Genomic DNA, 14,646 nt, shown 5'->3' on the forward strand with positions numbered 1-14,646 from the left:
TGGTTCCATAATGCCCTGTCGATGAACCCCTGCTTAGGCTGAGTTTGCAGTGGCGACAGACAGCAAAGCGGGGATCCGCTCCCAACTCAAAGTGGTCCCACACGATGCTTGTCATTCGTTTCCGTGGTGACACCACCAATTGCCCGCCTGAGCTCTCTGGTGTTGCCACAGAAACAGGGGTGTGGGATGAGACTGGGGAGAGAGCCTCGGCCTGCTGCTGCTCCTCCTCAGCACCCACATCCTGGAGGCCCACCGCCTCCTCCTCCTCCCCCCCTCCACTGTGCTGAGGACCTCGTCTAGGTCCATCATCGGGCTCGTGGGCTGAAAGGAGAATGAAGGAGTTGGGGATACTCCTCCTCCTCTAATGGCACTGCTGCCACGTGCCTCTTGCAAACGGGCACTTTTCCCATTCCCACCCTCAAAAAGAGAACGCCGGGCACAAGTTGCAGAAGAGAGTGGCTCTGCCTGCTGCTTGTCCTGCTTCTGTTTTGGAGCAGTCAGCCAAGGAGTTGCCCGTTTGAGTTTCACAGGAGGAGAGGAAGCCTGCTTACTGCTGGCAGACTGAGCCTTGCTGCTTTCAGCACGCCTGCTTCCTCTTTTCATGATGACTAACAAAATATTAATAATACTAATACTATGTATAAGGTACTACTAAGAATATGTATAAGAAGAATATAATATGTTTAAATGTAGGGAAATGGGACAAGAACAATAAAATATACTACTACTAATATGTATGAGAATATACTAATATATATATATATATATATATATATATACTACTAAGAATATCTACAAGAATATAATAATATGTTTAAGAATATTACTAATAAATGTAGGGAAATGGGACAAGAAATGGGACAACCACTACTATAACAAGAACAAAATATGAATACTACTACTAATATGTATGAGAATGTATACTAATAGACTACTAAGACTATGTCAAAGAATATAATATAATATGTTTAAGAATAGGGAAATGGTGTGCGTATGCTTTCCCCAAAATGCTCAATCTGTGGCTGCCTGTTGAACTTGACAAAAGCAGCCCACTCCGTCCAAGTTACACAGAGAAGAAAAAGAGAATCCAATTTTTTTGGTATATTTGGTATATAGAAGATAGAAGGAAACACAATCAGGATTTAAGAGAGGGGAGGGGGGAAAAGAACCAACCACTACTATAAGAAGAACAAAATATGAATACTAATATAATATGTATGAGAATATATACTAATGGACTATGTGAAAGAATATAATAAAATATGTTTAAGAATATAAATGTAGGGAAATGGGACAAAAAGTGTGTGTATGCTTTCAAAAGAAAGCTTTCACAAAAGCAGAACAGTCAGGCTTTAATACAGGGAAGGGGGGGGGGCAACCAACCCAACCACACACTCCAAAATTCAAAAATAAAGTTTATATTAAATCAAAGTAAGGGGAAAACACAGGGCAAACTAAGCTACAAGTCAGAAAGAAGCAAACAAACACACACACGCGCCAAACTAAACCTATCCTAATCTATCTCCAAAGTCCAAAGCAGGAGCACTAACTAACTAAGTGTTCCCTCCACGAACGCCAACCCACAAAGAGACACAAAACAGAAAGTTCTCAGGGTGGGTCTGCCTTAGACCCCCTCCAACGCTGGGATTGGAGGAGGATGCTTTCTGAGGAGATCAATTCTCATCAGGATTGGGAGTTGAATGTGCCTGTCATCGCTTCCAAAAAAATAAAAAAATAAATAAAAAAAACCCAAACCCCGATTTTTAAAAAAATATTGCACGTGAACCACAGCACGCAGAAAGTTGAGAGTGGTCTCAAAATGACCCCCATCCACGACTCTCTGTGCACAAGAATTTTCAGAATGATAGCTTAAACCCCCCCCAGTTATCCCCAATTCTTTCCCTCAATGCAATCCTATGGGCGAAAAGCCGAAACGCAGTTTGAGCCGCGCGGTTGACCCGATTTTAAAAAAAATATTGCACGTGAACCACAGCACGCAGAAAGTTGAGAGTGGTCTCAAAATGACCCCCATCCACGACTCTCTGTGCACAAGAATTTTCAGAACGATAGCTTAAACCCCCCCCCCCAGTTATCCCCGATTCTTTCCCTCAGTGCAATCCTATGGGCGAAAAGCCGAAACGCAGTTTGAGCCGCGCGGTTGACCTGATTTTTAAAAAAATATTGCACGTGAACCACAGCACGCAGAGAGGTGAGAGTAGTCTCAAAATGACCCCCATCCACGACTCTCTGTGCACAAGAATTTCCAGAATGATAGCTTCAAAAACATCGTAGTTATGCGCGATTATTTGCCGCAATGCAATCCTATGGCGAAATGTTTTCAAGATGGCGACCGGAGCGCTCCGCCTGAACTCGGAGCTCCGAAAAATGGCCGCTTCTCTTCGCCTTGCTTCTAGGGGGTCCGCGGTCCGCTCCTACTCCGCCTCTGGGTAAGGCGGAGCAGGCCAATCCGCTACTGCTTCTACGCTCCTAATCGGAGCGGAGCACATCCCTAATAGATAGATAGATAGATGCAATATTTGGATGTCCCTCTGTGGTCTTTAGATTTTGCAACCACAGACTTGTGTATTAAAAAAGGAAGAAAGAAATGTAGCCGCTTGTTTAAACACTAGACATATGGAAGATTGTGCTTTCTCCAGAGAAGGAATCTGAAAAACATCTTTGACAAATTGAATAGGACCTGCTGGGAGGAAAAACACAAACAGACTCAAATGCCACCTATTAAATTTTGCATGTAATTGGAGAAAATTTCCCAATCTTAATTGGGATCTATTTTCTTTTAGTAATGCGGTGTAATGTAACATTTTAAGCATAATGTCACATCTTTTCTCCATAGCATCAAGTAGGCATGTGCTCCGCTCGGATTAGAAGCGCAGAAGCAGGAGCAAATTGGCCTGCTCCGCCTTGCCCAGAGGCGGAGTAGAAGCGGACCGCGGACCCCTAGAAGCAAAGTGAAGAGAAGCGGCCATTTTCAGAGCGCTCCGGTTTCCACGGTCCGCTTCTATCGCCATCTTGAAACATTTCGCCCATAGGATTGCATTGCGGAAAAGAAAGGGGGATAACTATGTTGTTTTTTATGCTATCTTTCTGAAAATTCTTTTGCTTAGAGAGTCGTGGATGGGGGTCATTTTGAGCATACTCTCAGCTCTCTGCGTGGTGCAGTTCACGTGCTATATTTTTTAAAAAATCGGGTCAACAGACAGGGACAGCGCGGGTAAACCGGCAGTTTGGTGTTTTGTGTGTGTGTTTTTTTTGAAGCGATGACAGGCACATTCAACTCCCAATCCTGATGAGAATTGATCACCTCATGAAGCATCCTCCAATCCCAGCGTTGGAGTGGGGACTAAGGCAGAGGCACCCTGAGACCTTTCTGCTTTGTGTCTCTTTGTGGGTTGGTGTTCATGGAGAGAGGAGTTAGTTATACGTGCTGCTACTGTGTTTGGACTTTGGAGATAGATTAGGATTTAGTTTGGCGCGTGTGTGTGTGTTTGTTTGCTTCTTTCTGACTTTTAGCTTAGTTTGCTCTGTGTTTTTCCCTTACTTTGATTTAATATAAACGTTATTTTTAAATTTTGGAGTGTGTGTTTGTTTGTTAGTTTGGTTGTCGCCCCCCCCCTCTCTTAAAGCCTGAGTGTGTTTCATCTTCCTTCTTCCTTCTATATACAAAAAATACCCCAAAAATTATTCTCTATTTCTTCTCTCTGTTACTTGGACTCTGTGTGTGACTATGTTATTGTGTGAGTGTGCTGTGTGCACTGCTTGTGAAGTGCAACAGCCACAGATTGAGCATTTCAAATCCTGTTTGGGCAAAGCATACACACACTTCTTGTGCCATTTCCCTACATATAGTATATTCTTATACATACTATTATATTCTTATACATATTATTCTTAGTATTAATATTTTATTCTTATACATATCATTAGTAGTATTAGTATATTCTTATAGATATCATTAGTAGTATTAGTATAATATCATCATGAGAAGAGGGAGCAGGCGCATGTCTGTGGTGGGGCATGCTGAAAGCAGTGGTCAAGGCAAGGGTCAGGCTGGCACCAGTAAGCAGGCTGCCTCTCCTGCTGTGAAAATCAAACGGGCAACTCCTTGGCTGGCTGCTCCAGAACAGAAGAAGGAGAAGCAGCAGGCAGAGCCACTTTCTTCTGCAACTTCTGCCCGGCATTCTCTTTTTGAGGGTGGGAATGGGAAAAGTGCCCCTTTGCAAGAGGCACGTGGCAGCAGTGCCATTAGAGGAGGAGGAGGAGTATCCCCAACTCCTTCATTATCCTTTGAGCCCACGAGCCCGCTGATGGACCTGTCTCCAGACCTCCTAAACGAGGTTCTTCTCAGCACAGTGGAGGGGGAGGAGGAGGCGGTGGTCCTCCAGGATGTGGGTGCTGAGGAGGAGCAGCAGCAGGCCGAGGCTCTCTCCCCAGTCTCATCCCACATCTCTTCCGCTGCAACCCCTGTTTCTGTGGTGACACCAGAGAGCTCAGGCGGGCAATTGGTGGTGTCACCACAGAAGCAAAAGACAAGTATAGTGTGGGACCACTTTGAGTTGGGAGCGGATCCCCGCTTTGCTATCTGTCGCCACTGCAAACTCACCCTAAGCAGGGGTTCATCTTCAGGGCATTATGGAACCAGCAGCATGAAGATGCATCTTCAGAGGCAGCACCAGTCAATCTTGCTGGGGAAAGAGGCGGGCAAGGCGACTGGTTCCAGGGGAAAGCCGAAGGCTGCTGCTGGCACTGCCACTCTAAGCTCTCCATCTCCCATCTCCACAAGGGTCAGGCAGGCAACCCTGCAGGACAAGGGGTGGGGGAAGTATGGACCCACAAGATGGTGTTTTCCAATGCCCACCCAGATCACCACCTGCATCGGTGAGATGGTGGACGACCAGCCATTCAGCCTCGTCGACAACGCAGGCTTCAAGAGGCTGATGGCGCTTGTGGTGCCATAATATAAGCTGCTGTGTTGCACCACCCTGAGCAGGCGGGTGGAGCCTTCCCTGTACCGTTCCTGCAGGGAGTTAGTGCTGGGTCGTCTGTGCCAGGCAGAGGCACGGATGGTGCACTTCACCTCAGACATTTGGTCCAGTGAGGGCGGAGTGCACGCTTACCTGTTCCTGACGGCTCACTGGTGGGCAGGCGTGGGGCAGGAAGCATCATCCAGCACTAGAGGGACTGGCAAGGAGGGCTACTGCTGGGCCCTCCTCCACATGCAAGTGATGGACCAGTCCCACACGGCAGGGGAGATTACGGAGGCCATGAACCGCATGGTGGATGGGTGGCTAGCTGGGCAGAAGGTCACCCGCGGTTACATGGTCACGGATGGGGGAGCCAACATGGTGAAGGCGGTGCGCGACGGCGGATTCGAGGGCGTCCGCTGCATCACGCACGTGTTGAACCTGGTGGTGAGGGATGGCCTTGGGATGGGCAGCAAGGCCAACCTCAGTCCCCTGTCCGGTATCCGTAACCTCCTGGAGAGCTGCAGAAAGGTGGCAGGGCATTTCCACCACAGCGTCAAGGGCAGTCGCTTGCTGCGGGAGAAGCAGGAGGAGTTGAATTTCCCGCAGCACGGGCTAGTGCAAGACATGGTGTCACGCTGGAACTCCACCTACCTGATGCTGGAGCGTATGGTGAAGCAACAGCGTGCCATCCACGACTTGCTCAGGGTCAGGGACATGGGCGTCCACCCAGCCCTGTGCAAGCAGCAGTGGGACGCCATGTCCCAGCTGGTGGCGGTCCTCCAGCCGTTCCTTGAGGCCACCGAGACCCTGAGCACTAGCTGTGCCCTCCTCAGCCAGGTGATCCCTGTATGCAGGCATCTCCAGAAACAGATGGGCGACTTTCTGGAGTACAAGGATCCTGTCACCGGCAGGCGCTTCGAGCCCGAGGTACGCGAAGTGGTGACTAGGCTGAGGGACGGCCTGACGTGGAGGCTGGAGCCCATCCAAACAGACAGGTCCACATGTTTGTTTATTTATTTATTTATTTATTTATTACATTTCTATACCACCTAATAGCCGGAGCTCTCTGGGCGGTTCACAAAATGTTGGCAGCCATGTTGGCAGCCATGTTGGCAGCCATGTGTGACCCTCGTGTGAAGGATGGGCTTTGTGGGCCAAATACCAGGCAGCACTGGGTGGAAATGCCGGTGGGTGAAGTGCGGGCGGCACGGGCCAAGAGGGTAGGGCAGAGTGAGGCAGAGGAGCTGGCCACCACTCCCCGCAGCGTCAGCAGCAGCAGCACCAGCAGCAGCCTCACCTGCATCCCTCCCAGCAGGAGCACAGGCCAGGGGTTTTGGGCAGAGGCTCTGCACACCATGGTTGGGCAGTGACCCTCCCCAGCCACCGGCCAGGATGATGCTGCAACCGCCGTGCAGCGTTACCTGGCAGAGCCCCTGGAGGACTGCTCCATGGACCCCCTGGCCTACTGGCCATCCCGCTTTCAGATTTGGCCGGACCTGTCGCGGGTGGCCATGGATCGACTCAGCTGCCCACCCACCAGTGTTCCAAGTGAGAGGGTGTTCTCTATAGCAGGCGACATAGTGACCCCTCACCGCTCTCGCTTGGAGCCGGACTTGGTGGAGCAGCTGGTCTTTCTGAAGGGCAATCTGCCCCTGCTGGGATACCCCACCCTCAAGCCCTCATGGGAGTGACAGGCAGGCTCCCCTCCCTTTAATTCCACCCCTCCTTCGGTTGGCAGGCAGACTACAGTTCAGGCAGGCAGGCTTTTTCTTCTTCTTCTTCTTCTTCTTCTTCTTCTTCTTCTTCTTCTTCTTCTTATTATTATTATTATTATTATTATTATTATTATTATGTGGCTGTGTTTCAGTTCACAACATCAACTCTGAATCATTCGATTCGTCTCTCTCAGTAAGGTCATGCCTTCTTCGCCTTACATACAGGCAGGCAGGCTGTAGTCCTTCTACAATTCAGTTCACTCCGTCAAATTCAGGCTATCTCTTCCTTACTACCACAGTAGACGACGTAGCAGGCACTGCCAGGCTGAATCTTCCCCTAAAGAAGAATACTTCCTGCCTGGTGGGCATCATGAGCCTCTACAAAAGCTGTAGGCAGAGTTTGTCACCGTCCATCCGTGTGTGTGTGACTGTGTGAGGGCAAAGCACCACAATGGATTTCATTTCATTTCTGTGGCGTCTGGTACAGCTTAGTAAACTCATCCGGATAGTTTTCCACCCAGTTCCAAAAGACTCCATGATTGACTGCACGTTTTTGGGTGAGGTGCAAGCAGGGGGCAAGGCAATGCCTGGCACCACCACCACTAGCCAGGCTGCTTCTCTCCAGCAGTCCACGGGTCGCCCTTTGGAGTGCCCTGGGAGTGGAAGACGTACTCCCTGATCCAGAAGTATGGTTTTGAGAAGCAAGCTGTCACTTCAACTCATGAGCCTCTGTGCAAAAGCTGTCATTGTGTGTGTGGTTGTGTGTGTGACTGCGGCTGCCTGTCTCGCTGTGAAAATGAAACAGGAGAGTCCTCGCCTTTGAGAAGCTCACTCACACTGCAACTCATGGAAGTCATTGACTTCAGCACAGCCACTACTGTGGAGGCGGTGGTCCTCCAGGATGTGGGTGATGAGGAGCAGCAGCTGGCCAAGGCTCTCTCTGCAGTCTCATCCAACCCCCTCTTCCTCGGTAACGTTCATGGCTTTGAAGCAACCTGACACTTAAAGTCATTCACTTCCCCAATTGAGGCAGGGTCCACGGGTCGCCCTTTGGAGAGTTCTGGGATCAGATGCACTATTCGTGATCCAGTCTGGTGATTTTGAGAAGCAAGCTGTCACTTCAACTCATGGACTTCCGCTATGTGCGGGAGGTAAACTCCAGCAATCCACCGATCTCCCGTAGCACAGCCACTTAGTGCTTAAGGACACTTTAAGTTTTCTGAGAAGCGAGCTCTCACTTTACTTCATCTTGAAGCTCAGTCATTGAACAGCCACTATGGTGGATGCTCTCTTCTCTCTCCTCAGTCTCATCCCACCCCTCTTCCTCTTCCGCTGTAACCCCTCTTTGAGAAGCAAGCTGTCACTTAAACTCATGGACTTCCCCTCTGAGAAAAAGCTAAGATCCAGTAATGCACTGGTCGTCCGTGGGACAGCTCTCGTATGAGAAGCTGCAGTGCATACGCACCAGTGCCATGGCTTTGAGAAGCCGAGACCCGTCCCAGCCACCGGGAACAGGAGGAAAACTCCAGCAGTCCACGGGTTGCCCTTTGGAAGGTTCTGGCTGAGGCTTGGTTTTTCCATGTCATCCAACACTTCCACTTTACATCCAGCAGCAACGTTAATGCTCCAAGCCTGCATACAAATCTTCCACACTCAAAGTAACTGCTTCAATAAGTACTAGCTCCTTTTTGCCTGCTTGCCTGCCCGCCTGCCTGCCCATGCCTGCCTGCCTGTCTGCCTGCCCATGCCCGCCTGCCTGGGAGCCGTCCTTGTGAGGTAGCTGGATCTGCTGGGACTCACTCCCCCAGAGATCGATGGCATACCTGTGCAAGGTACCAGCTCCTTTGTGCCCACCGGCCCATGCCTGCCTGTGCCTGCCTGCCTGCCCATGCATGCCTGCCTGCCCATGCCCGCCTGCCTGCCTGCCTTCCTGCCTGCTGTACTCCAGGAGTCCACCGATCTCCCGTAGCACAGCCACTTCGTGCGTACGGACAGTTTAAGTTTTCTGAGAAGTGAGCTCTCACTTCAACTCATGACAGTCATCGACTTTACCACAGCCACTTCGTGGTGGATGCTGTGTTCCTCCAGGATGTGGGTGAGGATTAGTCGCAGCAGCTGGTCGAGCTTCTCTCCCCAGTGTTGTCCCACCCCTCTTCTGCTGTAACCCCCTCTTTGAGAAGCAAGCTGTCACTTGAACTCATGGACTTCCTCTATGTGCGTGAGCTAAGCTCCAGCAGTCCACCGATCTCCAGTAGCACAGCCACTTCATGCGTACAGACAGTTTAAGTTTTCTGAGAAGTGAGCTCTCACTTCAACTCATGACAGCCATTGACTTCACCACAACCACTACTGTGGATGCTGTGGTCCTCCAGGATGTGGGTGAGGATTAGTAGCAGCAGCTGGTCGAGCTTCTCTCCCCAGTGTTGTCCCACCCCTCTTCCGCTGTAACCCCCTCTTTGAGAAGCAACCTCTCACTTCAACTCATTGTCTTCCCCTATGTGCGGGAGGTACTCCAGTAGTCCACCGATCTCCCGTAGCACAGCCACTTAGTGTGCATGGACAGTTTAAGTTTTCTGAGAAGTGAGCTCTCACTTCAACTCCTCTTGTAGTGCACCGAGTTGAGCACAGCCACTACGGTGGATGCGCCTGCCCTCCTGCCTGGGAGCCGTCCTTGTGAGATAGCTGGATCTGCTGGGACTGACTCCCCCACAGATCTATGGCTTACTTGTGCAAGGTACCAGCTTTCCTGGGCCCGCCAACCCATGCCTGCCTGCCTGCCTGCCTGCCTGCTTTCCCCCACCCAGGGTGCTACTGTGGTGGGGCATCTGCCAGGACTGACTCCTCGCCTGCTCTGCCTGCCTCTCTGCCTGCCTGGTGCCTGGGAGATGGGCTTTGCCGTTCGTGCCCAGCGCCCTCCGGCACGCTTGCTCCCAGTCGTCCTCCTCTGTGCCCCTCAATGCGTAACTACTGGCTTAGAAAGAAACAACCAGCCATCTTTGCCTCACTTCCTCCTTGCGCCCGCTTATGGGTTAGTTTGCTATGCGTTAGTGCTCAAGCCACCCTTGCGGCACTACAATGCATGCTGCCTGCCTGCCTTTCCTCCCTTCTCTCCTTCCCGCCTCGCAGGGATGGTGTCTTGCTTTGACTCAGGGGAGAAGTCCTTCCTGCGCTCACTTAGACTTTATCAAGTTCAAAAATCTATTTTTCAAGTGTGGAAGAAGATTTAGGGTTATCTCATGGCATGTTGGGATTTCCTTGGAACTGGCCGCATTGAGCTGTCTGCATTGCAACTTTAAATCCCTGACATACTGGAGTGTCGGATTTTCAAAACTTCCCCTAACATCAGGGGATGATGGGATTGGCTTGAAACTTGGCGTCCATGTGGACACATTGGTAAGCTGTCATGGAACCAAAGGATAGGTTTCTGATGTGCAAATTGACGTAGTTGTAGAATGGGACTTGATTTGGGGTGAGTTAAAAGGTTTAAGCCCCGCCAAAAATCAGGGGATGATGGGATAGCCTTGAGTCTGGGTGTCCATGTGGACACATGGATTAGCTATCATGGTGGTGAGTTTGAGGTTTCTAACGTGCAAATTGACGGAGCTATCAAAAGGGGTGTGAATGGGGTGACCGATTTTCAAAAATTCCCCCAAAATCAGGGGGTTATGGGATTCCCTTGAAACTCGGCGTCCATGTGGATAAGCTATCATGGTGCAGAGTTTGAGGTTTCTAACGTGCAAATTGACGGAGCTTTCGAAAGGGGTGTGAATTAGGGTTATGGGTGGTGCATTAGAGGTTAGAGCCCCGCCAAAAATCAGGGGATGATGGGATTGCCTTGAGTCTGGGCATCCATGTGGACACATGGATAAGCTGTCATGGTGGCGAGTTTGAGGTTTTTAACGTGCAAATTGATGGAGCTATCGAAAGGGGTGTGAATGGGGTGCCCGATTTTCAAAAATTCCCCAAAAACCAGGGGATGATGGGATTCCCTTGAAACTTATGGGGAAACATAAGGAAGGGTGGAAGAGGGAATATTCCAGGAGAATGAAGTAGGAATCTGAGGCCGTTGCTAGACGGGGCTGTAGCGCACATTACATACCATCGTCGTCTTTACAGATCCACATGATGTTCACCGGGATCCGTGTTCATCCTGTGGTGAAACCTCTGTTTTCCCGTCATTTATGAAACGGCTTTAAGTGCGGCTTTTTCTGTCGGTGCGTGCTATTTTGGATATGGGAGGCGGAGGTGTGGGACGAAATGAGGTCATCGCAGTTTCTGGGGAGGTCAGCACTGGTCAGGAAAAGGTATGCTAAGGGGAGTGGTCAGCGGCTTCGGTCAAACCTCCTCCACCTTTTGCGCACTTAGACATGCTGCACTTAGCCCAAGCTGCAGAGATGAGGATGTAAGGAAGGCTGGTGTTTGTGTATAAGATTGAAATAATCTGATTTGTTTGATTGCCACATTTCTGTTTTGTATTTTGACCCAATTTGCAGATAGCAAAGCAATATGGAAATATTTCCTGTTTGTGGCTAGGACATCAGCCTGTGATAATTGTGTCTGGATTCCAAGCTCTGAAAGAAGTGCTGGTCAACCATGAAGAAGCATTCTCTGAGCGACCATCGTCTCATTTCGTAAAAGCTGTAGGAAGAGAAAGGGGTAAGTTGGGAAGGGTCAAATCTTGTACCGCTAATTTTTTCTAGAGAAAACCCTATGAAGTTTCAGTATACTGGCGATATCATAAGCAGGTGAAATCAGGAAATAGCAATTCAAATGTATTTACAGTTGTTAAGAGGATTGAGACAGGATTTGGCAGGAGGGATGGCTTGGGCACCTGGGACATCCTTCTCTTCCTCCTCCTTCCTTGCTAGCACAACTGCCACTGTAATAGCATGGACAGGAAGAGGAAAATGAAGTGCCCTCCTCCTCCTACCAGCCTGGCTACCATGTCAGTGTCGGGGGGGGGGGGGAAGAGTGCCTACCCCAGAGAGCTGCCCTGTCCCCTAACTGAGCCGCCAATATACACATAAGGGAACTCAGTTACTTCTGCAATAGACAACTTGTACAAATGATGCCCTTAAGACAGTGATATATGCAATATTAAAAGGAGCCTTTATGCTTTTAATGCTGCATACATAAGCAACGTGGGGATTACGGAAGTAACTGAGCTGCCAATGTGCATATTGACATTTTGGTTAAGGGATGGCCGTGTTTCCTACGCTCTGGCCGGGTTGTTCCTCAGCTCACGTGGGCAGGCAGTAAGGATGGCTCAGTTGGTGCCCACCACAACCAGACAGATGTGGCTCCATCTATCCCTAGTTTGAAGAGAGATCAAGGAAGCAGAGCTCAGAACTGGGAAAAGACAGAAGACTTCTAGTTTGAGAGGACCTTGCTGGCAAAAAGTCTTCAAGCCAGAGATGGTGTCTGAGGAGAGCAGGAGGGTGTGAGATTATGGTGGAGCTTCAAGCAGGCAACATAACTCAGCACCAGAAGGATTGATGCAGAGGTCTGACCAGAGGAGATTTCAAGGAAAGGAATCACCTTAGAAGACAGAAGAAGCAGGAAGAGGAAGAGGAAGACTGCTGTACAGCCTTGTTTTCTGGCTGTGTGGGATTGGGTAGGGTGGAGTTTAGGGAAGAAACCTGAGCTCTCATTAGCCTTGTGAAGACTCTCTTACATATTATAAAAAGTAACCAAGTCTATTTTAAACAATCTCAGCCTATTATGCATAAAGTGACACATACCCCTGTGTAAATCATTCCTTAAATTTGTATTCTTAATTTTTAAAATCTCTCTCTAGTTGTAAGTATCAATCACATGCCTACACCATAGAAACTGGGAAGCTGAATTTGTATAAGCAAAAGAGTTTTAGCATTAGTTGAACTTTTTATAAGCACCATTCCTTTACTGTGAGATTCACTATGGAGCTTTATTAAAACTGTGGCTGGGAGTTCCATAGATCCAAGTCTCAAAGTTTTGGAATGGATACACAAGTTGTTCTGCTGCAGAAGAAAGCAGTGTTGTCAGTGGTATCAGTAACTGTACTAGATGGATTCTGCCTCAGCAATACAGTTCTTAGTTGCTAAAAGAATGGGCAGCCTTTGGATGCATGGGCCTGATCTCCAGCAGATCTTGACTTTTCTAGGCTGGCAACGTCATGATTTTAACATGCAGTTTGTGAGTAACAATTTCTCATTGGTTCTTGATGGCTTCAGGTATTATACTTTCAAACGGCCACACCTGGAAACAGCAGAGACGGTTTGCTCTATTGACTCTGCGGAAGCTGGGTCTGGGGAAGAAAGGCATGGAGCACCAAATACAAGAGGAGGCCCAGCAGCTGGTGGAGACTTTTGCACGTGCAAAGGGTATGGAATGCTAGGAAATGATGCCGACATGTGTCCCAAGGTGCAGAAATCTTTTTGTGCTCTGTATACTGGAATGCAATTTCACACATGTTACTTGATTTCAAATGCAAAAATACATTGCTGTAAATCCCTATTGCCTCCTATGCACCACCATGAAATCCCACTCTGGGTATTAATAGGAGATGCTGGATTAATATTAATATGCCTCCATTTTCAGGGCAGCCACTGGACCCTTCCTTGCCCATCACCAATGCAGTCTCCAATGTGATTTGTGCTGTGACATTTGGACACCGGTTTTCTCTTCAAGATGAAAAATTCCAGAAACTAGTTGAAGCTGTTGATGTTGGCTTAAAATTTCTATACAGCACCTTTCATATTGTGAGTAGGCTTTTTCTTTCTTACTGACTTAGGCCTCAGCTAGACCTACCGTGTCTAGCATGATGGGGGGGTGAGAATCTCATGCTATTTTTTCGGGCTGTGATCCGCTCGTCTTCAGTTCGGAGAAGCAACAGTGAACCAAGGTGATCCGCCTCCACTACAGGCAGAGGAGAAGCGAATTAGGGGGCTAGCGGAGCATGGCGAAGAGAAGCGACCACAAGCGAATTGCTCCTCTTTTCATGGAGCGCTCCATCCGCCATTTTGGATATTTTCCCCCCATAGGATTGCATTGAGGAAAAGATTAGCGGATAACTTTTTTGTTTTTCAAGCTACCTCCTTGAATCTCGCTGTGCTTAGAGAGTCATGGGTGGAGGATATTTTGTGCCTAATTTCAGCACTTTGCGTGCTGCGGTTTGCTTGCTATAATTTTTTTAAAAAATAGGGTAAAAATGGGAGAGTTACCTTTTTTTGAAGTGCTGAGAAGCAGATTCAACTCCCAATCATGATCACCTGACGTAGCATCCTCCGATCCCAAAGTTGGAGCGGAGGATAAGCAAAATGAAATACTTAGTAACTTGGGATACTGGGAAACTTTTCTTTCTTAGTCTCTGAACGGACTTTTCTGGTGTTTTTTGAAATAGTAGCTATTATTATTATTATTATTATTATTATTATTATTATTATTATTTATTTATTTATATAGCACCATCAATGTACATGGTGCTGTACAGATACGCACAAACACAACCTGAAATCATATACTAAGCAAATAAATAACAGATAGGAAAAACAGCAGTATTACCCACCCTAACCTTGGTGAACAACTGAATAGATGTAGTGCAAGGGGATGAGTTCCCCTAGGGCATGTGGACATGCTCAGTGCACACTCCTGCCCTTGGAGGGTCATCAGAGCCCTCCAAAGATTAACCAGTGGAAGAAGCTACTGCCTGTCATGAGTTGAAGTGTAAGTTAGCTTCTTAAAGACTGGTCCCTAGACAGGGCCAGTCAAATGGGCATAGTACCCCCTCCCCCTGGGCACATCCAATTTCCTCTTACTGGTAAAAGACAGACATAAACTTTTTTTTTAAAAAAATATTACTTTTGTTGTTGTGATTCAGCAATACTGCTGCTTTTAATTCCACCCCTCCTTTGTTTGGTTATTTATTTATTACATTTATTATACACCCATAACCCAAGCTCTCCTGG

The 14,646-nt window shown here is 48.4% G+C and overlaps 1 protein-coding gene across 1 annotated transcript in view; it reads left to right on the top strand.

Moving 5' to 3' along the window:
• LOC134402410 (cytochrome P450 2J5-like) overlaps positions 1-14,646 on the top strand; it is a 49,228-nt gene that overhangs the window by 4,687 nt on the left and 29,895 nt on the right. The window contains exons 2-4 of the mRNA XM_063131840.1: positions 11,194-11,356; positions 12,913-13,062; positions 13,280-13,440. Of these exons, the coding sequence (XP_062987910.1) occupies positions 11,194-11,356; positions 12,913-13,062; positions 13,280-13,440 (474 nt within the window). The remainder of the gene's footprint in view (positions 1-11,193; positions 11,357-12,912; positions 13,063-13,279; positions 13,441-14,646) is intronic.

The sequence above is a fragment of the Elgaria multicarinata genome, chromosome 8, assembly GCF_023053635.1.
Source record: "Elgaria multicarinata webbii isolate HBS135686 ecotype San Diego chromosome 8, rElgMul1.1.pri, whole genome shotgun sequence".
Taxonomy (NCBI): domain Eukaryota; kingdom Metazoa; phylum Chordata; class Lepidosauria; order Squamata; family Anguidae; genus Elgaria; species Elgaria multicarinata.